Source organism: Mustela lutreola, chromosome 10 (genome assembly GCF_030435805.1).
Source record: "Mustela lutreola isolate mMusLut2 chromosome 10, mMusLut2.pri, whole genome shotgun sequence".
NCBI classification, from domain to species: domain Eukaryota; kingdom Metazoa; phylum Chordata; class Mammalia; order Carnivora; family Mustelidae; genus Mustela; species Mustela lutreola.
The window spans coordinates 17,212,264-17,239,765 of NC_081299.1; the positions used below are offsets into that span (position 1 = coordinate 17,212,264).

At 55.4% G+C, this 27,502-nt stretch overlaps 3 protein-coding genes across 5 annotated transcripts; 1 reads left to right on the forward strand and 2 right to left on the reverse strand.

The window, feature by feature from the left end:
• The first annotated feature begins 1,234 nt into the window (after nt 1–1,234).
• On the forward strand, nt 1,235–5,821 carry LYPLA2 (lysophospholipase 2). Of its 2 annotated transcripts, none has more exons than XM_059137046.1 (10): nt 1,235–1,391; nt 2,886–2,988; nt 3,273–3,304; nt 3,435–3,500; nt 3,967–4,014; nt 4,127–4,197; nt 4,341–4,414; nt 4,491–4,592; nt 4,677–4,868; nt 4,954–5,821. In XM_059137046.1, exons 2-10 carry the CDS (start codon nt 2,911–2,913, stop codon nt 5,002–5,004), a joined length of 714 nt encoding a protein of 237 aa, XP_058993029.1. In that variant the 5' UTR covers nt 1,235–1,391; nt 2,886–2,910; the 3' UTR covers nt 5,005–5,821. The 2 variants fall into 2 exon arrangements, with proteins under 2 accessions (XP_058993029.1, XP_058993030.1); XM_059137047.1 differs by having other exon boundaries at nt 4,695–4,868.
• A 49-nt stretch (nt 5,822–5,870) lies between these two features.
• GALE (UDP-galactose-4-epimerase) lies at nt 5,871–10,730 on the reverse strand. Its single transcript, XM_059137042.1, has 11 exons — nt 10,236–10,730; nt 8,490–8,615; nt 8,225–8,340; nt 8,028–8,141; nt 7,564–7,740; nt 7,163–7,276; nt 7,001–7,067; nt 6,812–6,897; nt 6,638–6,715; nt 6,409–6,523; nt 5,871–6,241 (listed from the first exon to the last, which is right to left on the reverse strand). The coding sequence occupies exons 2-11, from the start codon at nt 8,608–8,610 to the stop codon at nt 6,183–6,185; spliced, it is 1,047 nt and encodes a 348-aa protein (XP_058993025.1). The 5' UTR covers nt 8,611–8,615; nt 10,236–10,730; the 3' UTR covers nt 5,871–6,182.
• A 348-nt stretch (nt 10,731–11,078) lies between these two features.
• Nucleotides 11,079–26,474, reverse strand: HMGCL (3-hydroxy-3-methylglutaryl-CoA lyase). 2 transcript variants are annotated; one of them, XM_059137044.1, is made up of 9 exons: nt 26,346–26,473; nt 22,834–22,917; nt 20,933–21,040; nt 20,158–20,253; nt 18,468–18,616; nt 16,130–16,193; nt 14,591–14,779; nt 12,837–12,962; nt 11,079–11,710 (listed from the first exon to the last, which is right to left on the reverse strand). In XM_059137044.1, exons 1-9 carry the CDS (start codon nt 26,403–26,405, stop codon nt 11,609–11,611), a joined length of 978 nt encoding a protein of 325 aa, XP_058993027.1. In that variant the 5' UTR covers nt 26,406–26,473; the 3' UTR covers nt 11,079–11,608. The 2 variants fall into 2 exon arrangements, with proteins under 2 accessions (XP_058993027.1, XP_058993028.1); XM_059137045.1 differs by lacking the exon at nt 20,158–20,253 and having other exon boundaries at nt 26,346–26,474.
• Nucleotides 26,475–27,502: the final 1,028 nt, after the last annotated feature.

A 27,502-nucleotide genomic window follows, 5' to 3' on the forward strand; every position in this document is an offset into this window, starting at 1 on the left:
TTCCACTAATTAAAGCCTAATTGTAGGCAGGCCCTAGGATTGGGCTTCTGAATTTGAAACTTCACTCTGAAGAATTTGTACAAGAACTTGAAGAAGTGCCCCAGGGTCCCAGGTAATTGGGGGTGCAGGAGGAATTGTTTGCTCTTCTATAAGCAGACATAGCAGAGCTCCTGGAGCAGGGGGTGGGTGGCTGGCAATTACGTGGTCTGGGCACACTCATCCTTTTCTGACATCCAGTCTGGTTCTTCGGCTTGTTGCAGTCCTCAGGACTCAAAAGATTTCCTGTTCAAAATCCTGGTATTTTAGGCTCTGTTTTTGTGACCTGTTGAGCAATTCAGACAAACTGCCTCTCAGTCTGGAAAAGTACTTGGAGTTCCCAAGTTTGCTGTTTTCTTTCAGTTCAAGAAAACTACTGTAGGTTACACTGGGCGAATGAGTCCTAAGCTACTGAGGTAGCAGCATCCCTCATTTCCTGTTTGTAGGTGCCCACATGTTCTCTTAGGGACATAGCCCTTCAACCCAGTTAGCTGCCCTTTCCAGCCTTTCTGTGGCCCCGGAGCCCATTTCCACTTTATCAGTGTATCAAGGGACAAAATGAAGCCCTTTTGTTCTTAACAACGGGAGCTCATTGACGGTATTCTGTGCCTTGTCCACAAGGCATTGCTTGTTGAGGGCAGAGCTAAGACACGCATCCTGTCCAGCTGTCCTGATGTGATCTCTGTTGTTTTCCCAGGGTTCTTTTTAGTCATTAAGTCCTCAGGCTGTAATTTTACAGTGTATAAAGCATTTCCACACGGCCTCATTTGAGCCTAACAGTAAAGCTGTGAAGTAGGCAGGGTGGTGTTTATCACCGTGTTACAGGTCAGCAAGCAGGCGCAGACAGGCAGCATTACAGTGTCATCCTGAAATTGCTGTTTTCTTCCCCTCCCTGAGCGTCGGTTTCCTCATCTTTAGAATAAGAGTGGAGGCCGAGATGGCCACTAAGGATGTCTTCAGTGCACGATGCCCTCCATCCAGTGTATGACCCATCCGAAACGATGCCAGTGTAAGCGCTGGCTCTCCTTCCGCATAGCTCTCCTTCAGGAGGCGCATGGGCGGTGGTAGCAGGCGGGAATTACCGACGCGCTGCCTAGAACCTGCCGGGGACTCGGTGGCTTCATTACGGGGAGTGGCCCCACCGTACCCAACATGGCAGCTCCTATCTGGCGGATCGCCGACGCCCACTTCCGGGTTCCGTACCGCTGGCCAGGCTACTTCCGGCAGCGCGATGGCTGGGTTCCCGGGACTCGAACGGAAGTTCCGGCGGGGGCGGCCGAGGGGGAAGAGTGTGTGTCTGTGCAGGAGAAAGAGGAGAATCGCCCGAGAGGTCTCGAAACCCCCAGGGAGTGGAGGTACCCTTGTCCGGGGCCAGCCGACAGAGGGAGGGCGAGGGGAGGAGAACGGACCTCCGCGGGGGTCCTAGCGAGTGGGGAGGCGACCGCGGTTGTGAGGGATGGGGGTGGGGAGTAAAGTGCGAAGAGGCGCTGGCCGGTCCTGGGGACTTTGCGGGTAGAGAGGGGCAAGAAGGCGTCCGGTTAGGATGGGACGGACTTAGCGTCGGAAGTGGAAGATTCCATTGTGGGGCTGGGGCTCCCCGGGGTCAAAAGTAGAACACCCCTTTGTGGGCAGAAGAGAGGGTCCTGGCTCAGGGTAGAAAATGTCACTGTAGGGAGGGAGCGACCGTTGGTCAGAACAGTCGTTCCTAGTGTGGAGAGTGGGAGCCCTTGGCTTAGGGTGGAAGTAGTTACTGTGGGGAGCTCCCTTCCCTGTTCAGGGGGAAAGACATCACTTTGAGAAGGGGGACCCTGGGGTGAGAGGTGGAAGTGTCCCAGCAAGGAAGGAAGGGGATCCCAGCTTAGGGTGAAAGGTGCATCCCTGTGTGGGAAGAAGGACCCCAGGGTCAGAGGTGAGGGATCCCACATGGAGAGGCACATTTGGGGTCAGAGATGGAAGGTTGAAGCTGTGGGAAGCGTGGGGGGGTGGACACCACTGGGAAGGTAGGCGCCTAGGGGCAGGCAGCTTCTGGGGACTTTGGAGGATGCTAAGGATGCGGAGAAGCCCACCAGCCTCACATTCTTTTGTGTGCTTGGGAGAGTCCCAGAGCATGGTCAAACTGGGGGACCTGGTTGGATTCAGTGGGCACTAGCAGTAGCAGGTAGCACCATTCAGTGGGGCGTGGGGCACCAGTTACGGGGTGGGTAGTGGATGGGAGTCTGTGCCTCGTTCTGGGGACATGGGCAGCCCCGGGGGCTTTAGGAATGGCTGAGCCAGAAACTGCTTGTGAAGGCCGGGTGGGGGCTGGATGTGGGGGGGGGGGGTTGGAGAAAATATGTGTGTGGGGGGATGTTGGGGGTAGGGTCTGAAAGCATACTTTCTGGCATTTTACTCCCCTTCGTTTTCAAATAGGGCTGGGAGTTGGGGAGGAGGGAACCCGGGGCTCTATTAGAGGCACGATGATCAGAGAGCAGGAAGGAGGGAGTTAGTGGGGGGACCACGACAGCAGGAGATGCCCTGGCTCCCCTCCCCACAGCCCCTCAGCCCTCCCTCTGCCCCTCTGGATCCCCAGCAAGCTTAGGCTATGTGGTGGGCCAGAATCAGGGGCACTAGGGTGGCTTCTTCTGCTTTTCACCCCTGGAAGGGAGGCAAACTTCCTACTTGCTCTGGCCTGAGACTTTTTGCTTGCCTTGCCTTGCCTGTCTTTTCTTGGTGCACCCTGGAACAGAACCTAGGGTGTTACGGGGCACTGACAGTCTGAGTGGGCCCTCGGTTTGAGGCTCTTCTCCTGTATCAGGAATCTCTCCCCACTGCCTGGTCCTGCTCTTGACCGCTCCCCTGAATTTGCACAGGCCCCAGCCGTGGAGCCTGCAGTGTATGTGTGGTAACACCATGTCTGTGCCCCTGCTCACCGATGCTGCCACCGTGTCTGGAGCTGAGCGGGAAACGGCCGCGGTAAGGCCCCCCACCCGCAACCGCCCTCAGCAGCCCCCAGCCCGGCCCCCAGCCCGGCTGGGGAAACTGGCTGGAAGGGGTGTGGGGAAAAATGGAGGTGATACAGTTGAGAAGGGAGCAAACTGAAGCCAGGGGTGACGGGTTAATAGCCTGTTTGGCTGCTGCCACAGTTCCCCCCAGGTCCTTGGGGGCGCGGGGGGGCGCCGAAGTTGGAGGACTGCGGGGAAATGAGAGCAGGGTGGTGACTGCCCTCTTCCACCTCCCCATGTCTGACCCTTTTTCAGGTTATTTTTTTACATGGACTTGGAGACACAGGGTGAGTGACCTGGAGAGGGAGGGGGCACTTCCTTGGGAAGGTGGAGAAGGGCCCAATGGGCAGGATTGGGGGGGGTCTGCACCCTCCCTCTCTCCCTCCCCACATCGGTACCGTTTTCCCCTTCCTACAGGCACAGCTGGGCTGACGCCCTCTCCACCATCCGGCTCCCTCACGTCAAGTACATCTGTCCCCATGCGTGAGTGTCACCCCAGCAAGGAAGGAGCTGAGGCTGGGGATCAGCGGGGGGTGGTCCTGTGGTCTCAGGCCTGTTCTCTCCTGCCAGCTGCATCCTGCGGTCTGGGCCCAGGGCAGTTAGAGGTGCCATTCTCAGCCTTCACTCCCATGGAGCTTGGAGCCCCAGCCCCCAGCCCTAGGCCCTCCTAGAGCAGGGATCTCCTAGACCCAGGAGATCCTGGGCCCCTTCCCCAAGTACTCACCCACTGAGCTGGAACCCCCGTCACCCGAATGTTAGGCTCTGCTGCTCTGCTGGTGCCCCAGCCACAGCCTCCAGCCCCACGTGGCAGGTTGCCTGGCAACACCTTAAACACAGGCCTTGCCTGTTGGGAGGGGCCCCCAGGGGCTACTCTGCCCTCTCCTGGCTCTCTGCTGTGGCTTTCTCATCCCTTCTGCACATCATGGCCCTTCTTGCTGCCCCTCCCCAGACCCCGGATTCCTGTGACCCTCAACATGAAGATGGTGATGCCCTCCTGGTGAGTTGGTGGGGGTGTTGTGCGGGGGGCCGGGGAGAAAGGATGGGAGCGGAGAAAGCCGCAGGGGGCTGGCCAGGGCCTTCCAGGAGCCAACACCTCTCTCCTCCCCTAGGTTTGACCTGATGGGGCTGAGTCCAGATGCCCCCGAGGACGAGGCTGGCATCAAGAAGGCAGCAGAGAACAGTAAGGCCCCGGCCCCTCCTCACCACCCGCCCTCCTCTCTCCACACTGCCCCCCCCCCCCAAGAAAGCTTTGGGCAGTGTCCGGCTCCCTTCCTCGGGCCCCCCAGCGGCTTTTCCCCTACCCAGTCATGTCCCCTCCCCCAGTCAAGGCCTTGATTGAGCACGAGATGAAGAATGGGATCCCTGCTAATCGAATCGTCCTGGGAGGCTTTTCACAGGTGAGGGGAGACAGAGGGGGTGGGAGGGGGGAGGTGGGCTGTGCCCTCATGACCTTTCATTCTCTCCTCCCTCCAGGGTGGGGCCCTGTCCCTCTACACGGCCCTTACCTGTCCCCACCCTCTGGCTGGCATTGTCGCATTGAGCTGTTGGCTGCCTCTGCACCGGGCCTTCCCCCAGGTGAGTGTCTCCGCGACCCCACTTCTGACCGTTGAGGCTCCTGTGGCTTGGGAGTTGTGCCGAAGCATTGGCTTTGCCCTGGAGGTCCTGTCTGGCCCACAGGCAGCCAATGGCAGTGCCAAGGACCTGGCCATCCTTCAGTGTCATGGGGAGCTGGACCCCATGGTTCCAGTACGGTTTGGGGCCCTGACGGCTGAGAAGCTCCGGTCTGTTGTCACACCTGCCAGGGTCCAGTTCAAGACTTACCCAGGTGTCATGCACAGCTCTTGTCCTCAGGTCAGTGATGAGGGGCCCCTTCCTGCTCCTAGCCCTCTCTCCCCGCTCCAGCTGGGAGCCTCTCACAATCCCTCCTCACCCCCAGGAGATGGCAGCTGTGAAGGAGTTTCTTGAGAAGCTGCTGCCTCCTGTCTAACCAGAGGCGCTGGCCCCCAGCGCAGTCCCCCAGCTCCTGGGGGGCCCAGCACGCGCGGCACCATCTTGGATCTGAGCCGGTCGAGCCCGTCCCCGCCATCCCTGACCTGTCCTCTTTCCATAGGCCTCTGGGGCAGGTGGGCTGAGGCCCGGCCAGGCCTTCCTTCCTGGCCTCAGCCTCCTGGCTCTCTGCAGCAGGGGGTGGGCTGCCCTCTTCTCCCGTGTCCCTGGAGGCAGGCCCCCCCACCCGGCAGCAGTATTGGGTAGGGCTGTAGGCAGCGGGAGAAAGGGGCCCAGCCGCTGACCCACTCACTCAGGACCTCACTCACTAGCCCCGCTTTGGGCCCCCTCCTGTGACCTCAGGGTTTGGCCCATGGGGCCCTCCCAGGCCCCACCTACCACTCCACCCCCAAGTGATTCTGCCCAGATAATCGTGCGTCTCCTCCTCCTCTCCAGCTGCTTCTCAATCATGAATGTGTCCGTGGCCCTGGGCCCCTGTGCTGCTGTGGGCTACCTGCCCCTGCGCAGGGGTATTGGTGAGGGGGCAGAGTCCTTTGAAGGGGGCCTTCCCTTAGCCTCCCCAATGTGGGGGCTGGGCCCTGCCCCCCCCTTACCCTGCTCCCCCGCAGGCCTGGAGCCTGCAGGGCTGGACTGAGGCTCAAGGTCTCCCCCAGCTGTCCCACCCCACGTTGTCCCCACTCTAGCGCGGGGGGGCCGGTGCGGGAGGAGTTGTGTCTCGTCTTCTGTCTCCATGTGGTTTTGGGTGTTTTTCTTGTTGTGTCCTGGATTCCGATAAAATTAAATTGCTTCAACTCTCAGGCTGGATGGTTCTGTCGGAGGGGTAGGGACTGATTGTGTGTAAGAATCTCAGCGTTAGAAAACTTTTATTTTAAATACTTCGGAAAGCTCTTTCAGAGCAGTATAAATTAGTGCCTGTCTCGGGCCCCCTGCTCCCCCATTCACTTCTGGTGGTCCCGATGGGTTCCTGGACCCTGCTGTAGAGAAGAGTTTCGGACCCCCCCAGCTCCTGATCAGTGGAACCCTTGGCCTCATGCCTGGTAGGCTGAGAAGGCCCAGCTGGGGTTTGAGGTAGGGGAGGCTGAGGCCCCTGGGTTCCCACCAGAGGCTGGAGAGCAGGCGCTTGTCCTTTCCCTTCCTGGTGCATGGCAGGGGAGGGTCTCAGGCCTGCGCACCGAAGCCTGAAGGATTCTGCTTCTGCCAGCGCCACAGATCTTCACCTGTGATGGGGGGAGGTGGAGTGAGGGTCCACACTGGGATGCAGGACCCCCCATCTTGGGCAGCCCAGGGTGGGCCTGCTCAGACCCAGGCAGCCCCTGCCCTGCCCCTGACTCCCTCCCAGGGGTCAAGCCAGCACCCAGAGTCAGGGGTCGAGGCAGAAACTCACACATCCTGTCCAGCCCTAAGACTGCTGTCCAGCCCAGCTCCTTGAGGGCCAGGCTGGGGTTGGCGTAACAGGCAGCCACATCGCCTTCCCGCCGTGCCACCACCTTGTACGGGATCTGGGAGAGAGGAAGCAGCTATAGCTTAGCTGAGCTGGCCCTGGGAAGGGCCTGGGTCGCTCTGGAAGCCGGGGTAGGGGGTGCCAACGTGGGGCTGGAGTACAGCCGGCCTACCTTCCGTCCAGAAGCCTTCTCCATGGCCTGGACCATCTGTAGCACTGAATAGCCCGTGCCTGTGCCCAGGTTGTAGATCTGCCCAGGAGAGAAGGAGTGGTGGAGCGGGTCGGACCAACTGTCCTCTCTGGACCCCGTCTCCCTCTCCAGACGAGCTTCTCCCTTTCTCCCTACCCGACAGCCGCACTGCTCCTTCAGCTTCCTCAAGGCCGCGATGTGGCCCTTGGCCAGATCCACAACATGGATGTAATCCCGGACACCTGCAGAGAGGTGGTTGGGTGTGGGGGATGTTCAGTACCATGTCTGTCAGCCCTCCCTCTCCCCCCAGCTCCCACTCCTGGGTCCTCCTGGTCCTCGGCTCACCTGTACCATCCTCCGTGTTGTAGTCGCTGCCAAAGACATTCAGTACCTCCCGGCGCCCGATCGCCACCTGGAGTGGAGATCCAAGTCAGCTCTTCCCAGGCCCTGGGAACCAGCTGCACCCTTCAATCCTAGCCCCGCCCCGCCCCCGCCCTTCCCCCTTACCTGGGAGACATAGGGCATGAGATTGTTGGGGATGCCCTGGGGATCCTCGCCAATGCAGCCCGAGGCATGGGCACCTATGGGGTTGAAGTACCGCAGCAGCACTGCATTCCAGGTCTGCAGGACACAGGTCAGGGGACGTGTGGGGGCAGAGTGAGGGTGCAGGCCCCGTGCCGGCGCAATCCCAAGCTCTTTACCTGCACCCCCAGCACCCCAGCCATGCCTGATCTCTATCCCTGGAAAGTAGCTGGGTCCACCCGCCCAGGGCCAGGACATGGGGCGAGTCACTGCAGCTCCTGGAGTCCTCCCTCCTGGGTGGGTGATGCTCAGGATCCCACCCTCAGCTTCCCGGGATGCCTGGAGTCTGTGAGTGGAGCCAGGGCTGGGTCAAGGAGGGCCCTCACCTTGTCTGCCCGGCACAGGTCCCGGATCATTTCCTCGATGAAGAACTTAGACTTGCCGTAGGGGTTGGTGCAGCCACCCGTGGGGTGGGCCTCATCCAGGGGCAGGTACTGTGGGTTCCCGTACACGGTGGCCGAGCTGCTGAACACCAGGTTCTTCACCCCGTGGGCCCTCATGACCTGGCCACGGAGGGGAGGTGTCAGTGGCCTTTGCCTGGCACATTATTTCTACCCCACCCCTTCCTCCTTCACAGGGGAGAGGAGAGGGGCTGAGGTTTGGGCATTCCTGTTTACAGATGGTGAAACTGGGGCGGAAAGGTAGGGAGAGGTGGAGAGACCTGTCTAAAATGGTACAGCTTGGGCCCCGCCTGACTGTCCCCTCGAGGCCCCTCATCCAGTGTCTGGTCCTGCCTGCCCGGGTGGGAGCCTGGGCCTCCCGGTGTCTGTGACCTTGCCGCTTGTCTCACCTCCAATAGCTGGATGCTTCCAGTCAGGTTAACTTTGTAATAATCCAGAGGCTTCTGCACGGACTCTCCCACTGCCTTGAGGCCCGCAAAGTGGATGACTGCCGTAAAGCTGTGCTGCAGGGGTGAAGCCAGGGTCAGAGGTTGCTGCATAGGCCTGGCCCTTGGCAGTGCCCCCTCCCTGCCTTCCAAGCACCTACCTTCTTAAAGAGACGCTGTAGGGCTGCCTGGTCCAAGATGTCCATCTCCTCAAACTCCACAGAGCGGCCTGTAAGCGCTTGAACCCGCTGCAGGCTCTCAGGCATGGAGCCCCTTCCTGGTTGAACACAAGGGTGCCATCAGAGGAGGACATGGGTCCTGGGCTCCCCAGTGATGAGGGAGACCCACACCCATAGAAGGTGGTGTGGAACCCACTGTTTTCCTTCCATCCCCGCCTGAAGCCCGAGCCCCCGCCCCTGTGCTCACCGCGGATGGCATTGTGGAAGTTGTCGATGACCACGGGCAAATAGCCGGCCTCCAGCAGCTCCAGCACGGTGTGACTGCCGATGTAGCCAGCCCCGCCCGTCACCAGCACCTTCTCCGCCATCGTACCTGGCCCAGAACACAGTGTCAGAGGGGGCCGAAACTGCCCGCTCAGGGCCTCCGGCTCATAGCGGAAGGCATTGGCAGGGTGTCCTGGTGAACAGCGCGGCTCTGGAATCGGCCCCGCTCCACATCTGGCTGCAGGCCTTGGAGCTCACTTACTCTCTCCTGGCCTCACTTTCTAGCTCTAGAAGCTGAGCTTGTAATTGTACAAACGTGATGTGGTACGTGCTTTGAAAGGCCTGGCACAACGGGTGGGGAGACTGATGTGCGGGCACCACAATTTCTACTCCCAATTTACCTGGGACTGAAGATGAAACCCAAAGCCTCCAAAGTGTCTGGGGACTAGGCAATCCTGGCCAGAAGTAAACATGGCAGCAGCACTGCGCCTCCCAAGAGCCCAGTAGGAGGTTCTGCCTTTTCCGATTCAGGCCTTCCAGTCCTGCCATCACTAGGTGCAAACTGGCCAGTGATTAATACCGCCTGCTCTAGGCAGGGCCCCAGACTCCCTCTCCAACAGTCAGCTGGGAGGAAGCAGGAAATATACCAAATGGCCCCAGGGTGGGGTGCTTTGCCAGGCAGGCAAAGCCCAACTCTGGGGCTGCAGCACCAAGGTCCGGGAATGGGCCCCACCCCAGGTCAATCAGGCTGGCTTGGCCTCTACCAATGCATGCCAGGGCCAGCTGGGTCACTGCCCGCTAGGAGCTAACGATCCCATCCAACTTTGGGCCCCACGGAGACAGGCAGTGTAGACGTGGCCCTGGTTCTGAATCCACTGCCAGGTGTGCACCTCCGCCCTGAACAAACTCTGCGGGCGGGTGGGAGGGTGTGGGGGGAGGAGGTTCCAGACACTCAGGTCTTTCATTCGGAGTGGCCTGGCCCGCAGCCGCCTTCCTCCTGGCTGCCTCAATCCCCCCTCTGGGCTTATCCACTCCCACACTCTTAGCGGTTGCTGCGTGCCAGACTCTGTACCGGGCACTTCTGCATTATTTTCTTGGATTCCCTTAACATCCTGATGAGCCAGGTGTGACGGCTGGCACTTCACCAAGAAGGATACTAAGGTCAGAAAGGTTAAGTAATTTGCCTGAGGACACACAGCTGTGATAGCCCGGCTAGAATCCGGATCTCCACGCTCACAACTCGCTAATCTCGCGCCAAGCGGTTCACCCTTCCCCCTCACCACTGCTTTCAGTTGGACTTTGCTCCGGAGGCCGAGGCCGCCCCTACCCCCACCCCACCGTGCGGAAACCCTAGAAGTGGTCGCGGATGGGGTAGCAGGAGGCGGAAAGGCTGGTGAGGCCAGCCTCGCCCCGGACCAGCGGGGTGACCTCGGTCGGCTGTCGCCGCCTTGGCTTTCCCAGTTTGCAAAATGGAGGGGAGGAGGCGGTGAGCGTCGGTCTGGGATTTGGGCCGTGGCTCCGAGGGGGCCGAGCTCGGAGTCCCCGGGTCGGGAATGAATGAACCCGTGCCGCCCCAGCCAAGGCAGCGGGAGCTGAAAGCTGCAGGAGCCTGCCCTAGTAGGACTCTACCCAGGATGCGGCCCGGATCCCTGAAGCCCTCCCTCGCTCTCCGCAGACCACCCAGTCCTTCGCGAGCCCGCCAGGCCTCCCACCCATTCGCCTAGCGAACCTGCTCCAAACCGCGCGCGCCCCGCTCTGCCTCCAGCGGCGCCGCCTCCCGCGCCCCGCGTCCGGGTCCCTTTAAGAGCCGACGGCCCACCTGGCCCCGCCCCCTCCACGCCCCCAAGGAAACGTGTCACCGGGGAGCGCGCTACCGGGCGCGGGGAAGGACCAAAGGCGCTGTGGTGCCAAGGCGCCTGCGCGGCGAGGCTCGGTTCAGGGGCGAGGGGCGGGGCGGACGAGCCCTGCTCCGCAGGAAATCAGCGACCGCGAGCCCCAGAGGCCATCTGGGGCGGCGCTGACCGAAGGAAGCTAGTTCTGGAAGGTCTGGTTGCACCCTCCCCCGGCCTCCTCCCCGCGAGGCCGGGAAGGCTCTGCGGGCAAGGGAGAGATCGCGCTGCCGACTGCGCTCAGCCCCCACCACGAACCGCCAGGGATGATAGGTGTGTCCGCATCCCGCCTCCCAGAGTCGGCTAGAAAATGAGGCGGCGCTTCGGTTTCAAGGAAAGGTGGGGCCAAGTGATGGCATCCTGATGAGCCGCCGTCGGAGCCCGGCCCGGAGTCCTGCAGGGACAGACGGCAGCGCCCACACCCGCACCTCCCTGCCCACAGAGCCAGGAGCCTCGGCAACCACCTCGCCAGGGTGTTCCGGCCAGGCCAGAGCGGGCCCGAAGCCATGGGTTTGCAGTCATTAGGAATTCCGGAATCAGGCGGGGAAACGGAGAAGATCCAGAGACCTGCAGACTAGTTCCAGGTGTACACGTTCCTCTCAGAATGCCCTGCTGTGGAGAGGTTTTGTTCCCCACCGGTCTCCCCCGTTCCTGCGCACACAACTGCACAACACAGACTGGTACACGCTTTTATGCCATTAGACCTTTAATTACACAAGCTGTGCTCTGAAATCATGTTCAGAGCGGGCCTTTTCCAAAGACGCTGGCGTTGGCAGGTGGTCACCAGAGCAGCTCAGCCTTCACCCCTTTTGCAAATGTCCTCTGTCAGCTTGGGGAAAAACTCCTCCAGGCCCCTCTGTCCTCCGAAGTCAGCGATGGCCCCAGAGCCACAGCAGGGTCAGGCTGTGTAGCTTGCTGACGGACCTCACCCAGAGATGGGGCCCGAGCACCAGGGAACTGGGCATTCAACTCCTGGGCCGGGGCTCATGGGGCAGGGAGACCCACAGCCCTCCAGGCTTCTCACTCAGACTAGAGTTTGGCAAGGAGGGCCAGAGGCCAAGCAGCTCCTGTCCCTTGCCTCCCTTTTGCAGGAGACCTATGTGGGGACCTGCTAGGGAGGTGCCCGCTCCGGTCGATTTCATTCCCATTTCCACATGCTCTTTCCTGAATCATTCATGAGTGCCCCTATTCCCAAAGAGTCCCCCAAAGGGGCTTACAGCTTACAGGTAGCCTGAGCCACTTTGGAGCTGGTTTTTCTGTTCAGGGCTTGGCAGATAAAGGTCCCAGCTTCCAGGAGCTTCTGGAGGTTCACACCCTTCGAGAAACAAGAGGATGCTCTAGGTTATGCCATGCCTGCAGTGTCCAGGGAGACCTTGGACTGGACCCAAAACCAGTACTGAGAGAGTAATGGTGAAGACAGATGGGTTCTTATTCCTCTTGTGCTGGGACAGCCTCTCCTTGCAAGGCTGCAGCCTTCTGCCATCTGGGGTGAGCCCCCCAGGCTCCCCCTCTGTAAGATGTCTCCGTCTGTGGAATGGTTTCTACTGCTGCCACCAGGGCAGGGATCTTGCCAGTCTTGTTCCATCCCCGTCTCCAGCGCCCAGCGCAGGGCCCGGCCCGCAGCAGTCAGCAAGTGCGGACTGAAGTGATAAAGACCGCCAGGTAAAGCGAGCCAGGAGGGAAGCACCAACTGAAAGGACCATCCCAAAAATCTGTCCGTGCCAGGAGCTCCCATGTACTGGTGTGTACCATGCGCTCAGCTCTGGGCTGGGCACTCTGCACTTTCCTACCTAGTCACTGCAGCCCCATGAGAGAGGTGCTGCCAGCATTCACATTTCTTAGGTCCTGGGAGGTGAAATCATTTGTCAGGTCACACAGCTCGTGAGTGGAGGACCAGGTTTTAAACCAAGATCCATCTGGTCCCAAAGCTCAGACGCGGTACTGCTTCCAACCCACCACTGAGGGTCCTCACTGACTCTGACAGAGCCCTGGGGAGGGCTGTCTCCTTCTCCTGCCCTCTTTGTGGAATGAAACAGAGGTCCAGAGGGAACTGATTCAGGTCACGGATGTGGCCCTTTCCCTACACCTTGGTGCCTCCTCTGCTACCTCTTAACTCTCCTCGCTATCAGCAAAAAAACCTCAACAAAACAATCCGCTTCTGGGACGCCTGGGTGGCTCAGTTGGTTAAGCAGCTGCCTTCAGCTCAGGTTATGATCCCAGCATCCTGGGATCGAGTCCCACATCGGGCTCCTTGCTCAGCAGGGAACCTGCTTCTCCCTCTGCCTCTGCCTGCCATTCTGTCTGCCTGTGCTCGCTCTCTCTGATAAATAAAATCTTTAAAAAAAAAAACAAAAAAACCCCCAATCCGCTTCTGTCCTCGGACTTCAAGGAGAGTTCTAGTCATTTCAGGGCTGTTGCCACCAGGGGGCAGGCAAGCTTACCGTGTGAATGCCTAAGCCAGACAGCATGTAGACGAGGTCTTCAGTGGCCAAGTTTCCGGATGCCCCCTGTGCATAGGGACAGCCTCCGAGTCCTGCCACAGAAGAGTCCACGACACTCACTCCCATCTGGAAACACAAGGATGGTGAAACATGGGTGTCATTGTGGGGACAAGAGTCTACAAAGCCAGGAGGTCCTTGCAAACCTCCCAATCAACTGCTGCCTGAAATTCCACTGAGTTACTCCTTCCTTTGGCTAAGGAGTTTATTTATTTTTTAATTAATTAATTAATTAATTTAAAGATTTTATTTCTTTGACAGAGAGAGACACAGAAAGAGTAGGAACACAGGCAGGGGGAGAGGGAGAAGCAGGCTTCCCGCTGAGCAGGGAGCCTGACACTGGGCTCTGTCCTAGGACCCTGGGATCATGACCTGAGCCAAAGGCAGATGCTTAACGACTGAGTCACCAAGGTGTCCCTCAATGGTTCTTTTCAGTTCCTAAAACAGTGTGAGTCTCCTTTGTGGACAGTTTCCTCAGCCAGGGTTATCTTCCCTGGTTCCTTTCATGCTCAATTCCTGACCCTGAAACGTCTCCCCAGGTCCTTCCTGATCGCAAACCTAAAGGGAGTTCCGTGGTAATCCTCATGTGTTAGGACAGGTCACTTGCAGGGAGGAAGCCTCTATTGTTTCAGGTGATTCAGGCCTCTATTGTTTCCGGTGATTCATTTACCCCCCACCACCCCCACCTAAGTAAGGCTGCTCTCACTTCAAGTTGGACCTCTAACCCCAGGCGGCCTATCCCTTTTCCCCAGCCAGGGCAGCCCACTTTCCTAATGACGTTTCCCTTTCTCCTCTCCCCTCAAACCTCTCACAGACCTTAACCTGGACAGCTACAATGGAGAAAACAAAGTTACAGAGTCATGTGGCTTAGAGACCTGAGCCTCTAGGAGATAACTTAATATAAAACAATAAACAAAAAACAAAAAAAACCAACCAACCAACCAAAAAAGGAAAAAAAAACTCTAAGAACAAAGACGGCCCAGGACTGCTTTAGCAAACCTAAAGGCCACAGGCCAGACTTCAACCAATGTGACAGGAAGGTCAGATACAAGACAAACACAGCCTGTGGTCAGACACAGAACTTTCCTTCTAAGGGGCGGCCAGTTCACAGAATCCTCCTTCCTAGCCCACAAGGAGCAAAACTCGAGGGTAACCCAATCTGAAGCCTCAGTTCAATCTTTGGGGAGCAGCACCCCTGGAGTGACCTCTGCTGCCTCTCTGCCTCACCTCCCCTGCCCACTCCCTAAGCGCATGTGCAGTCACAACACTTGGTGGGCCTGGGGGGTGTGTCCTCCCCAAACCCCACCTCAGCCTTTCAGCCCAGGGCTGCCTAGTCAGCTTCCTGTTCCCCCTTTTCCAACTGCTTTTCTTCCTCACATCCTCCAGGCCTCACTCAGGTCTCTCATGGCAAATCCACTCTGACCACCCCAGCTGGGACGGAGGCCATCCTTAGTCACGTGCTTCCTCCCTGCAAGTGACCTGTCCTAACACATGAGGATTACCACGGAACTCCCTTGACTGTCCCCCTCACACACCCTTACAGGCCAGGGTCACATGTCCGTGTCCTCTGTGGCCGCCCAGGGCCTGGCACACAAGTATCCGTGAGTGCTCACTGAAAGAACCCAGGAGCCTAGCTGGCCTGCCACTATGTCCTCCTGGAGGACGGACACGCGCCTTTTTCCTCGGACCCACCTTACCTGCAGGGCCACCAAGGTGTTGGCCAGGGCCTGGCCATAGGTGTCATGGCAGTGGACAGCTAGGGCAGCCACGGGCACCTCGTGCATGACCGCAGACAGCATGTCCTTCATGATCCCAGGAGTGCCCACACCGATGGTGTCCCCCAGGGAGATCTCGTAGCAGCCCATCGAGTACATCTTCTTGGTGACCTGGGGGAGCAAGCAAGCAAGCACTTGGAGGACATCAGATTCCTCAAGCCAAGTGTCCAAGACCTCAGAAGCAGAGATCCTGGGCAGGACATCTCCCTGTCCAAAACGCTAAATTCCTGTCCGATCGTAGGCTGCTTACAAGTTTGAGTGGGGACGAAAACCGCTCTCTACTCACTAGGAAGCGGAGATGGAAGGACCAGAGCTGGCCCTGCAAGCCCGAGCTCTCCTCCCACCCGCTCCTACCCCCGCGGCCTCTGACTTCACGTGCCACCTCCACACCCTGTGTCAGAGCCAACAACTGGAATCAGGAACACGGACTCCTCTCACAGAACCGTCTTCAGTAAGATCTGCGACCTCGTGGGTCTGAGCAGCTATTTTCAACAGAGGTACCTGTTTAAACTTTTAGAAGCTCATCTGCAAATCCCTGAAAACACTGAGAAACCAGTGCAACGTGTGCCCCTCTCGAGGAGATGCTGCCCCACATGGCGCTGCCACAAGTGGACGGTGCGACAGGGCAGGGATGCAGAGGACACTCAGCACAGGCCTGCCAGGCACATGGGACTGGCGAGCACCCCACCGCCCGGGCAGCAGACTGAGGACAGCGGGTGGAGGCAAAGGCCACAGCGAAGCGGGGGGGGGGGGGGGGGGGGCCTCTGGAGTGACACACGCTGGGGCCCCAACCCAGTTCGGCTGCTCCTTGGCTGGGGCGGGGGTGCTTGGAGCTTCCATCTCTCCTTCCAAGAAGCAGTGGCGAGGCTTTGCGCAGCGGCAGGGAGGGCTGGCGGGACGGGAGGCTGGGACAGGGGCAGAGCGGCCACTCTCGGGAGCACCGCTCTCTCCTTGATGCTCCCTGCTATGCCGGAAGGGCGGGGGTGTGTGTGTGTGTGTGTGTGTGTTTCCTCGCTTGAGAAATGGACTAACAATAACACCAAATTTGCACAGTAACTTTGACAACGAAGGGGCATATGTCCTTGGGTTGCTCAGACCCTGTTCCCACACTGCTCTCCTCAGTGCTGACTTGGTTCCCGCTTGGAGGACAGCGAGGGTGAGGAACTTCTGGGAGCCTGGGCAGGGAGCCCCTCCACGGATCACCTCAACTATCACCTGTCCACTGACCAGACGGCAAACTGAGTCAGAGGCTTCCAGGCTGGGGCAGAGGGTAGGGCTTCAAGCGCACTAGGAGGTGGGCCTCCAGGAGCAAGTGCTGGGCGGTGCTCCCAGAGGGGCGCAATGAAGGAGCTGCGGGAACGAATGACATCAGTGACCCACCAGGAACAGGTGGTGAGGGGAACCTCACAAGCAGGCAAGGCAGACAACCCTTGGAAAACCCCTGGCCCGATATACACACACCTCAGCTACTTTGGCCGGGGAGATCTTCCCTTCATAGGGGCATCCAAGCACACAGGAGACATACCTGCGGGAGGACAGGGGAGGGATGGTATCAGGGCCCCAGAGCTCCCAGGCCCGCAGGGCTGACCTGGGTAGCTGTCTGACAGTCATCTCTGAGGTGCAGCAAGGTCAAATGCCCCCGGAAAAGGGAGATTCCTTCGGGGGGGGGGGGGTGGGCAGCACATGGGGGGCCAGGAGGGGGCGGCGGAGAGCCAGGGCAGGGAAGGGATGGGCCTCCTCTGCTGCTTGCTGGGGAAGCTGGGGTTGCACAGGCCTGAGGAGAGAAGCCAGCCGAAGGGGGCAGTGAGCAGGCATCGGAGCCGTAGGGCGTTGAGATCAAGCAGAACATGTGCCGCAAGGTAGCTGGGTCCCCTACTCCCATACTCCTTGGTCCCAGGAGGGGACCACGGACAGATGAAACCAAGCAGGAACAAAAGGGCTGGGCTGGCCTGAGGGCCAAGGATCGGCTGCTCCAGTGAGCTGCCCGAAGATTCACACTCATTTATTCAACAGATACTGAGAGAGCTGCCCACTACGTGCCCGGCACTGGGTCATGCAGTGAAAAGACGGACAAGGTCCCTACGCTCATGGAGGTTACTTCCAGTTAGCGAGCGAGCTGGTGAAAGGGCAACCGAAGGAACAGGTGAAATGATCCCAGAGAGATGTGCCACGAAGGGAAGAACGGCGGCGTGGCGGGAGCCAGGAGAGGCTGGCCGTAGCCAGGGTGGCCCAGGAAGACCTCCAGGCCGTGACACGGGAGCGAAGAGGGGAGCAGGCAGCAGGAGCCACTGGGAGAGCGTCCCGGGCAGAGAGTAGAGCAGCGTGGAGCCCAGGATGTAGAGAAGATGTGCTCAAGCTCAGAAGGACGGAAGATCTGGGCACAGCCAGCCAGCGACAGAGAACACAGCACGTGGCTGGACAGGAGGGCGCAGGCCAATCACGGTGCCCTGCGGCTGTGGGAAGGAGTTTGGATCTTTGGATCTTGGTGGGCTTCTGTTCCCACCTGCCCTGTTGGAGCTAAGGCCCCACTGAGAGCTCTTAGAGTTTGGCAAACTCTTCAGCATGTGAGAAGCAACACAGATGTTGTCTGGATACATCATTTTGGGCCCAAAGTTCTCAGAGTGTTTTCCCAACTTCCTTCTCCTCCTTGTTCTGCAGTCACTGCTGAGCAAGGAGATGGGAGATGCTGATAACGAGCACAGGCTTGGAGTCAGGGAGACCCCATGGGCCCCTGCTTCCCCACGCACCCCTCCCCCCAAAGCCACCTACCCCTTGCTTCCCCAGCGCCCTGGCGTGCTGGCCCTGCACTGCGGGAGGGAGCCCACCATGAACTGTGGCACGTGGGCTCTGCCCTCACGGGGTGCGGGGTCCATCGGGAGTGGGAGGCAGGGAAAAAGCTAACATGAAGCCAAGTGCTCTGTCAGAGGATATCTGGGGGCCCTGAGAGCCCGATGAGGGGTACTAACACCAGCTGAGGCCAGAAAAAGCTTCCTGGAGAAGCCAGAGGATGAGCAGAGTTAGCCTGGACAAGTAGGATGTAGGATAGGAGAGGACTAAGTCTATGGAAAGCACATGCAAAGGCCCAGAGGCAAGAGTGGGAGCATGGAAGTAAGGACTGAAGTTCCAGTCAGGCTGGAATGCAGCAAGCTGAGGAGGCAGGGCTGGATGGTTAGCAGCAGTGGACAACGAGGCTGCAGACAAAGGCAGTGTCTCGGAAGCCAAGTGGGAAGTCCAGAGAGCATCACTGACAGGTTTTAACCAGGGAGTGAGGTGATCACACGTGCACTTTCTGAAAGAGCACGCTGGCTGCAGTGTAGACAGTGTATGACTTCACAGCCGACTCTTCGGCCTTCCTGAGCCGGTTCTGTCCTCTGGAAGCAGGGACAGCCCTGCTTGCTGGATGACCATGGGGTCACAGTCAGATAACACAGGGATGATGCCTAGCACTCTGGCGTGAAAGATGTGATGCTGGAGACCTAGAAGCCGAGAGGGCTCCTCAGACCTGTGTGATTGGGGGTGCTGGAGCTGGGATTCATCTGACCTCCACAGACTCCAGGGAGTGTCCTGTCCTGCTGGATTCCTCTGGGGAACAGACCCCAAAACCAGGTTTGGAGAAAGCACTTGCCAGGATTTCTTCTGACCACATCTACTCGAGGAGAGATGTCAAGGTGTAGAGTGTAGGCAGCCTGTGCTCAGGATAAGGAGTTTGTAGGGGGAAGGTGGCTTGAGTCAGAGCCTGGCCACCTTTCCAGAATGGTTCTGAGGAGAAGGCAGGCGGCACTGACATGGAGTGACTCACCCACGCACGGGGATACCGGCGGCCCGAGCCGCCCTCAGGATCTCGTCAGATCGCTGTAAACTCTCCTCAATGGAGCAATTGGTGTTCTTCTTGGTGAACAGCTCTGAGGCAGCAACAAAGACCGTCACCTCCTTGGCTCCAGCGGCAATCTGCCAATAGCCGGGTGAATTCCTTTCAGCTTTTTTTCTCTTTGAGGAACACCAGCGTTGGCAAAGTGGCAAAAGCCCTTGTCTTACAGTGAATTTTATAACACACAAATATCATGAGTTGAACTGTGACCACCCCCCACCAAAAGAAGGTCTGTAGAAGTCCTAATCCCCAGTACCTCAGAATGTGGCCTTATTTGGAAATAGGGTAGGTGTAGCAGTAATTGGTTAAAATGAGGTCATAGTGGTCGTGACTCCAATAGGAATGGCGTCCTTCTAAGATGGCGGCCATGTGAGGACACACACAGAGGCCAGTGAAGGCACAGGTGGGATGGGAGTGAGGTGAGCAAGAGCTGCCGGTCTTCACCAGAAGCTAGGACAGCCACATCCTCCCAGCCCCCAGGAGGGAACAGTGGTATGTGGAGGAACCAAGTACCCCCAGGGTTTCAGACTTTGTGCCACCACAGCTGTGAGAGAACACATTTCTGTTGTTCTAAGGCACCTAAGCTTTTGGTATTTTCTTATGGCAGCCCTAGGAATGAAAACAGTGAATTCTAGCCCCATCAAAGAAACACAACCACCCTGAGCCTTCCCCCAGGGCCCAGCACGGCTGCTGTCATCACCGTCCTGGATGTCACTCTTAAGAACAGCTTTCTGGGGCGCCTGGGTGGCTCAGTGGATTGGAGCCTCTGCCTTCGGCTCAGGTCATGATCCCAGGGTCTTGGGATTGAGCCCCGCATCGGGCTCTCTGCCTGCTTCCTCCATCTCTGCCTGCTTCTCTGCCTACTTGTGTTCTCTGTCTGTCAAATAAATAAATAAAATCTTTAAAAAAAAAAAAAAAAAGAACAGCTTTCTGGGGCACCTGGGTGGCTCAATGGGTTAAACCTCTCCTTCAGCTCAGGTCATGATCTCAGGGTCCTGGGATCGAGCCCCGCATCGGGCTCTCTGCTCAGCGGGGATCCTGCTTCCCCGTCTCTCTCTGCCTGCCTCTGGCTACTTGTGATCACCTCTCTGTCAAATAAATAAATAAAATCTTTTTAAAAATTATATATATATATATATAGAGAGAGAACAGCTTTCTGCCTAAATTCACAATCAGCATCCCCAGTGACATTCTTGTCCAACACTCCAGGAAAGATGGCAGATACCAGCAACCACTGTGGGGAGCACGATCTTCTCTAAGGAGAAAATGGATAATGACAACAAGAGCTAATATTTACTAAGCACTTACTTTCTTCAAGCCTCTTGTTAAGTAATAAGGGTGCATTCTAGCCTCTGAAATCCTTCCAGCATTAGGTACTATGATCAGCCCTAATTTACAGGCATAATCTGAGGCTCAGAGAGGTTAAACAGCTGGTCAAGGTCAGAGAGCTGGGGGTGGCAGGGCCAGGACTGCCTTGGGTCTGTCTGACAGTGCTCATCATTACCAGAGGCAAGCCCTTCAGACAGATGGCCCAGGACAGGGACTAGGCCCAGCGACAACACAGGGACCAACATCATCAATCTCATTTCAGGGGCCCCCCGCCATCAAGCGAGTCTCTTACTGCTGCCTGGAAGCCTTTGATATTCGGGGTCAGGACTGGGTAGTTGATGCCAGGAAATTTCTGGATGCCCTTCAAAACTTCAGCATTGTCAGCCATCTGGGAGCCAAAGGAGACATTACCAGGTCACTGCCAAGGCAGAGAGCACAGGTAGAAAAAGTGTTTCTATCACACAATCTCTGTTGTCTAGAAGCCCTGGAGGAGTCCTTTTGCAGAGCTGGGTCTCTCCAGTGCTTCTCTCCAGTACTCTTTGTTTGACCGCTGATGGGCCCAGGGCTCCTTGGTGCAAGTAAGTCCCCCAATTTCTCCTACGGCTAATACTAACAGCTTCTCACAAGCGGCGACAACACTACCAGCTATTTACCGAGAAACTCTGTTACTTAACACTCAGCTGAAACAAGATCTCTCTTTCTACTTGATTGTTTCTGTGAACCAGGAGTCATCTGTCTCTCCCTTTTACAAACACAGACGCCACATCTCTAGACAGGGCTAGAGATTCTAGACTTCCAGAGCCAGAAGAGGCTTGAGAGGCCACCCTAAGCTCGGAGAGGGGAAGATCTCACCAAGGTCCCCAAGCAAGTCAGGGCCAAAGCCAAGATGGAATCCAAGCCTCCTGCCTTCCGGGTGATGGTCTTCTGCTGCCCCATGCTTACAGAAGTCACGAGAGCAAGCCAGAGGTCTGGAGCCCTATGTTCCCAACATCTACGTTCTTCCAGGGCAACTGCAAAACTTCACATCTGTCTCATCTGAGAAACGATTACTGAGGGCTGGGGCTCACCTGGGGCACCCACTTGGGGGACACAAAGCTGGTGGCTTCTATAACGGGGAGTCCTGCTTCAGAAAGCATGTCTATCAGCTTGATTTTTGTAGAAGTAGATACGATATTCTGTGATGGAGAAAGAAACACCAGAAAAGACGGGTCAGCAAAAGTGGGAACCAAATGGCCTCAGCCACAGTGCCTGTTAGTCCAAAGCTTGGCTACAGCATGCACTTCGCTATCTCTACTCTCAGACACAAGCACGAATCCACGTGTAATTCAGGCCAACAGGTGGGGGACAGCTTCAAGTTCTACAGATAGTATTTTGCAGGGGAGGCAGCTTCTCGCCTGAGAGGACTAAATGTGTACACGGAAACAATAGTTTTGTATCATAAAGCCTTTTTCTTAACTGTTTCTTGATTTATGACCCCATCGTAAACCAACTGAGAGCCATGTGCCGTGGCCTGATAGGGCAGTGATGACTAACCCTCTGTCTGGGTCCTGTTCCATCTCTGAACTCGCACCAGACCTGATCCTCCCATGGTTGGCCTCCCGCTTCTCTCTCTCCCTCCCCCACCATGCCTAGTTGCTCATTAGATTCTATGGTTCTCTCCAAATCTACTACCATTCCTCCCTGTATGTTATGGCATGGTCTCACTCTACCAATTCATCCCACACAGGAATCTTTCTAAAACAGTCTCCATTGTTTCAGTCTCCTGCTCAAAAGCCTTCCATGGCTCCCTAGTGCTTACAGGATTAGATAAAAAAAATTCCAAGAACTCAAAGTCTTTCTCCCCAGGCCTTTTCACACCAACCCCATCAATTTCTCTCCCATTACTTTACCTTAATCCATCCCATAAGTAATTTCTGGAGCCCTCCATGTTCCAGGCATGGTGCTAGGTGCTAGGGATACAGCAGTGGACAGAACAGACACGATTCTGCCCTCACATAACTTTTAGTTTATTGTTATCAATAAGTTCTCACTACTGAAGCTATGCCTTCCAAAAAATGAAAAAGCTTTTCCGATTGAAAAAAAATAATGCACAATTATTTCAGAAAACATGCCCCAAACAAACAAAAACATCCTTAAAATCTCCCAGAGATAACACTAGTTACATCATAATGTGACTTTCTAGATCTGTGCAGTCCAATATATTAGACACTAGCCATAAGTGGTTATTTAAATTTACATGAATTTAAATTACATAAAAACAAAATTTCAGTTTCCCCGCTACAGCAGTCACATTTCAAGTGCTCAAAACCCACGTGTCCAAGACAGATCACATCTAGAACATTTCCATCTTCACAGAAAGTGCTACTGGACAGCACTGTTCTAGATCCTTCTCTAGGCGGATGTTCCCACAGATGTATAAGCTTTTTGTTTTACATAGAAGTGCAAGATTAAAGAAAATGCCTATGATTTTATAATCTGTTTAGTCACTTAACATACTCCTATATTAGTACAGCTTCCTAATCCATTTAATGAAGTCATTAAAGTATATTTGAGCTAACTTTCTCCACACTGAGCACTGAGGCGGTTTCCAACTATTTTATTACAACAAGGTTGTGAGGAGCATCTCCAAGGCTAAGTCTTTGCATGTGGCCTTCATGACATCCTTTGGTAAGTCCCCTCATGCGGAATTGGAATTGCCAGGTGAAAGGCATGCCCTCACCTTCCGTCCACTCTCCTGTGGCCTTTCCCATCTGCCCTGCCGCACGGACCGGGCAACACCACACCTGATATGCCACCGTCTTAGTCTGCTGTACTGTCACCCCACCCCACCTGGCCTCCTCAACCTCTCGACTTTGCTTGGCATCAGCTGGGGCAACCCGATCTGGCACAGCTCTGTCCACCCCTCTGCGCCCACCACAGGCAACTCTCACTGCTCGAAAAACCTCTTTTGGTTGATTTCCATCTTTACCTTTTCATTCTGCAGTCCATCTCGGGCACCAACTTCCACAATTTTCACTCGCTTTGGGAAAGTACCCAGAGAAGAGGTGCTGACCTTTGGTTTAAAAGAGGAAAAACAAAAAGGGTTGGGAGAAGATTGTCACAATTCTCCAAGAAGACAAATCTAAAAGAAGGGACCCCTCTTCACTGAGATAGGACGCAGCATCTCTCATTTGGATGGTTTTAGAAGGAAAAACGTAAAGAACAAAAGCATTTCACTGAGGAATGGGCACGAGATTCCTGCTCCTAGTACCGGCCCATTTCCAACGGCCCGTCTGCCAGCTGAGCATGTAGGTTGTTTCCTACACAAACCTATTTGCACCTCCCCAAACAGAACTGTTTAAATTCCGTCTGGCTTCATGCTTTCTCAGTAAAAAGCAACACATGTATTCCATTGCTTAAGCCAGAAACCTGACTCATCCCCTTACCCCACTCCCCGTGGGCTAGAAGGTTCTTATCATTTGGTTCCTGCTGATCTCAGTGAACTCATGACTTGTTTCTACTGTCCCACATCCCCAATGAACTCCTTACTTGTCCTGACTCCCTCATATTCCCCTCCCCACCCCACCCCCAGTAGAGGGTCCCTATACTGCAGCCCCAGTGGCCTTCCTCCCACAGCAGGGCCCCACGGCTTACTACTCCCTCCGCCCAGAATGCTCTTCCACATCTGGCTCCTTCTCATCGTTCAGCCAGATGGGCCTCCTCTGACTGCCCTTTGTAAAGCTGCCGATCCCCTGACCCTCAACATTTTCTATTTAAAAACTCTAATTCCCGGGGCGCCTGGGTGGCTTAGTCGGTTAAGCGTCCGACTCGTGATTTCAGCTCAGGTCATGGTCTCAGGGTTGTGAGACTGAGCCCTGCATTAGGCTCCGCCCTGGGTATGGAGCCTGCTTGAGATTCCCTCTCCAGGAATAGCAAATAAATGCATGAAGGGCATAGCCAACCCGGGGGAAGGAGGAGGACTTGTTATGTAACAGTCACAGGCTGGGTGATGGCAAGGGGTACGACTGGGGAGAGAGGACACCAACAGCTGAAGACAGTTTAAAAAAAAAAAAAAGGCTTTTCCACTTAGAGTCTGCCCCAAATCCTCTCCACCTTACCCCCAAGCAATATGAAGCTTCTTTTCCCTCTTTCCTCTGTTCTTAATATTGTAACTCTTCAAATTAACTTTGCTTTACCAGATTTAACCTGGTAAATCTGGCAGGATAAACATACTGCAGTGGGGCAAGGGGAGACGTGCACTCGGTAATCTATTAAGGATCCCAAACACCTGAAACCCTCAAGGAAGGAAGCGCTCCCTGCTACAGATCAGCTGGAACTTGAACAACTCACCTGAACTGGCCTTGCCTTCAGCCAGCAAAACTTCCTAGAGACTAAAGTGACGAGCCATTGAATTGCATGAAGTTACCAGGCTAGGTTGGAAGGTCCCTGCCAGTTGAATGTCCCTACAACAGGGTTGTTCAGCCTTTGCTGATACACTGCCCTAAGTTGATCCCACTGGAATGTGAGCTGCATGAGACTTTGTTTTATCCATTGCTGTAATTCTAAGGCCCTGGGACATAACAGGGGCTTGAGAGATAACTGCTGGATATTGTTGAAAGCACGCAAGACCTGCTTCCAAGCTCCTTTTACGAAAACAGAACAAACTTAATTCCACGTCCTTTGGGGCACCTGGGTGTCTTGATCATTAAGCGTCTTCCTTCAGCTCAGGTCATGATCCCAGGGTCCTGGGACTGAGCCCAGCATCAAGCTCCCTGCTTGGCAAGAAGCCTGCTTCTCTCTCTCCCACTCCCCCTGCTTCTGTTCCCTCTCTCACTGTGTCTCTGTCAAATAAATAAAATCTGAAGAAAAAAAAAATTCCATCTCCTTTCCCATAACAACTCTTCACATAAAAATAAAACAATCACATTTATTAAGCACTTAATATTTGCCAGGCACTCGTACGAGCCTTTGACACATTAACCTTTATCAACCTCTCAAGCTTATTCGGTAGAACTATTACAATCTCCATTTTAATGTGAAAAATATGAAGCCCAGAGATTGAGTAACTTTCCCAAGATCACATGGTTAGCTGGGCAAGAGTCATTATCTGAACCTGGCAGTGTTGATCTACAGCGCTAGCTCTTAACCCCTGGGCCACGTTGCCTCTGCCACCTTTCTGCCCTCGACACCCTCCCCCGCCACCACCAGTATTCTCTTGTCTTGGTTAAACACCCAGTTCATTCCCTCGGTATAGCCCTGCTCAGAGAGTATCTCCTCTAACCACAGAAGTCCAGGGCCAAGCCTCCTGAGCTATGGCCTATCTATACCAACAGCTAATACCAACTAAAGCCCAGTGCTAACTTCAGGATCTGTACCTCATTTAGTACCTACATGGCAGGGACTATCATTATCTCAACCTCATACAGGAAGAAACAGTCTCAGAAAGATTCTCCAAAATCACACAGCTAGCAAGTGAATTCTGGCTTGAACCATCTGTTTCTGACACCAACCCTCTGCTAGTAACCCCACGGCAGATCTATGACCTCATTACACCAGGAATTTTTTCAAAGCATATTAATATCCACCATCTCACGTAATTTTCTTAGTCTTCCAAGTTGGAAGTACCATCTTTATTTTACACATTAATGATCGGTAGGGGTGGGTGGCCTAGTAGACAGTAAAGTGGCTTTCTGAGGGGCCCACTTGTGAAGATGGTGTGATCTCCCCACTACACACTTAGACTCCTTTTAAATCAAAGCAAAATTAATGCACCTCATTTATCACTTATTCTGAGCTAAAGCAATGTCAAATTGCTTCCCTTAACCTCTAAAGAACTTAGATAATGTTTACCCATGTTACAGGCGAGCAAACTGAGGTTTAGAGAGCAAACAACGGTCATGCGACCTAGAAAGTGGCAGAACCACTGGGAAACCACAGCTTCAACTTTAGCCAAAACCATTTATTTCTTCAACCCCTCGTTCAACTAGGTCTCTTACACTTCCCCTCCAGTCACTGAGCATTGGTGGGGGAAACATCAGGATCAACATGCCCAAAGTACAATTCCAAGGCAATCAGTCGCACATGGTCCTAAGTCCCCAAACGCAGCAAGAGCTGGAAAAGCAGGCAGAGGGAGAGGGAGGACCTCGCTTTTTCCACTCGGAACTGGAAGATTATACGTATCACTTCTGAGGAGCTTGGAGAGCTCAGAGGGAGAAGGTGCCAGGGTGGCCGGGAAGAGCCTTAGACGGAATCAGGGCACCTGGGATGGCGCCCCAGGTCTCCACGACCCGAGCAAGTCGTTCCCCATCTCTGGTCCTCACTCTCCCTAAGTCCCTCAAGAGATGTGGGCGGAACAAAGATCGAGACTCCAAGGCCCTCCGGACAGTGGCCTGGGCAACTGCCCGGCTTCGCCTCTCAGAGCGCTGCCACCACGGGCCAGGGCCCCGACCCCGACTGTCACGGTGCCTGTAGGGCCACCCCTCGGCGGGCCGGGGCACTTACAGCCCGGAGAGACGCTAAGCCCACCAGTCTCCGCGGCAGCGCGTTCCTCATGGTCGCCATCTTGGCCCAGCTTCCCCCGCCGCCCCCAGCTGAGTCCCACGTGACCGCCGACAGCCGGGTGGGCGTGCCCCGCGTTTGGGGGCGGTGCTTCTGGAGTAACGTAAAGACGCCCTGCGAGGGCTGTTTCCAGCTTCTAGGAGGTTTTCATTCCATTTGGGCAGTTTTTTTTTTCATCCATTATGTTTTTTCTGAGTGCTTTCTACTTGCCATGGCAAAGTGAGGCTAGGACTATGAAAATGAACAAGAAATAATCAAGGGGTTTAGAGTTCGGGAGCTCTGGGAAGACATATTAATAATCACACAATTAGTTGCATAATTACTACCTTTCGCAATAAAAGACGGAGCATTTTGCCATGCGCTGTTCTGAGTTCTCCGGCCGTGTTAACTCTTCCATCACGATCTCCAGGATTTACATGCTGGCAGTCGACGGGAGGGAGAGGAAGAGCGCGCGCGCGCTCTAGTGAGCGAGAAACATCCTTTGATTTCATCCTTTTAAAATGGGTAAGATTTTATGCAGATAAAGAAGACACAAGAAGAACTTTCCAGAGAACATAACATATGCCAAGACCCTGAGGCAAAGCAATTGAATGCTTAGAGCAGTGTTTTTCAACCATGTTGTACCCCATTAACTGGTTATAACATTAATCTAATGGGTGCCAACTTAAAAAAAAAAAAAGCATTGGAGTGTACTGTGTAAGTAATAAAGTTAAGTATTGCTTTGCAAATCTTGTTTGTTGTTATATATGTCAACAAGATTGCAATGTAGGCTTACTGTAGGCTTCAATTAGAAATGTTTGGGGGAAAAAATTGTTTTAGGAAGATGGAAAGAAGGCCAGAATGACTGCAGAGCTGCGAGGGAGTAGGGACAGACTTTCCACTAAGATGGGAGAGATTGACAGGGACCATAGCACCGACTTTGGAGAACACATAGCAATTCATTTAATGGATTTTAAACAAAGAGATGATCAAATTTGCATTTCGTGATTAGTCACTGTGGCTTCTGGGTGGGTGGATATCCAAATGTTAAGTACACTGACTGGCATTCTTAGGGGAGCAGAGAGGGTACTGTCCCTGCCTCCAGGGGGCTCAGATTTTAG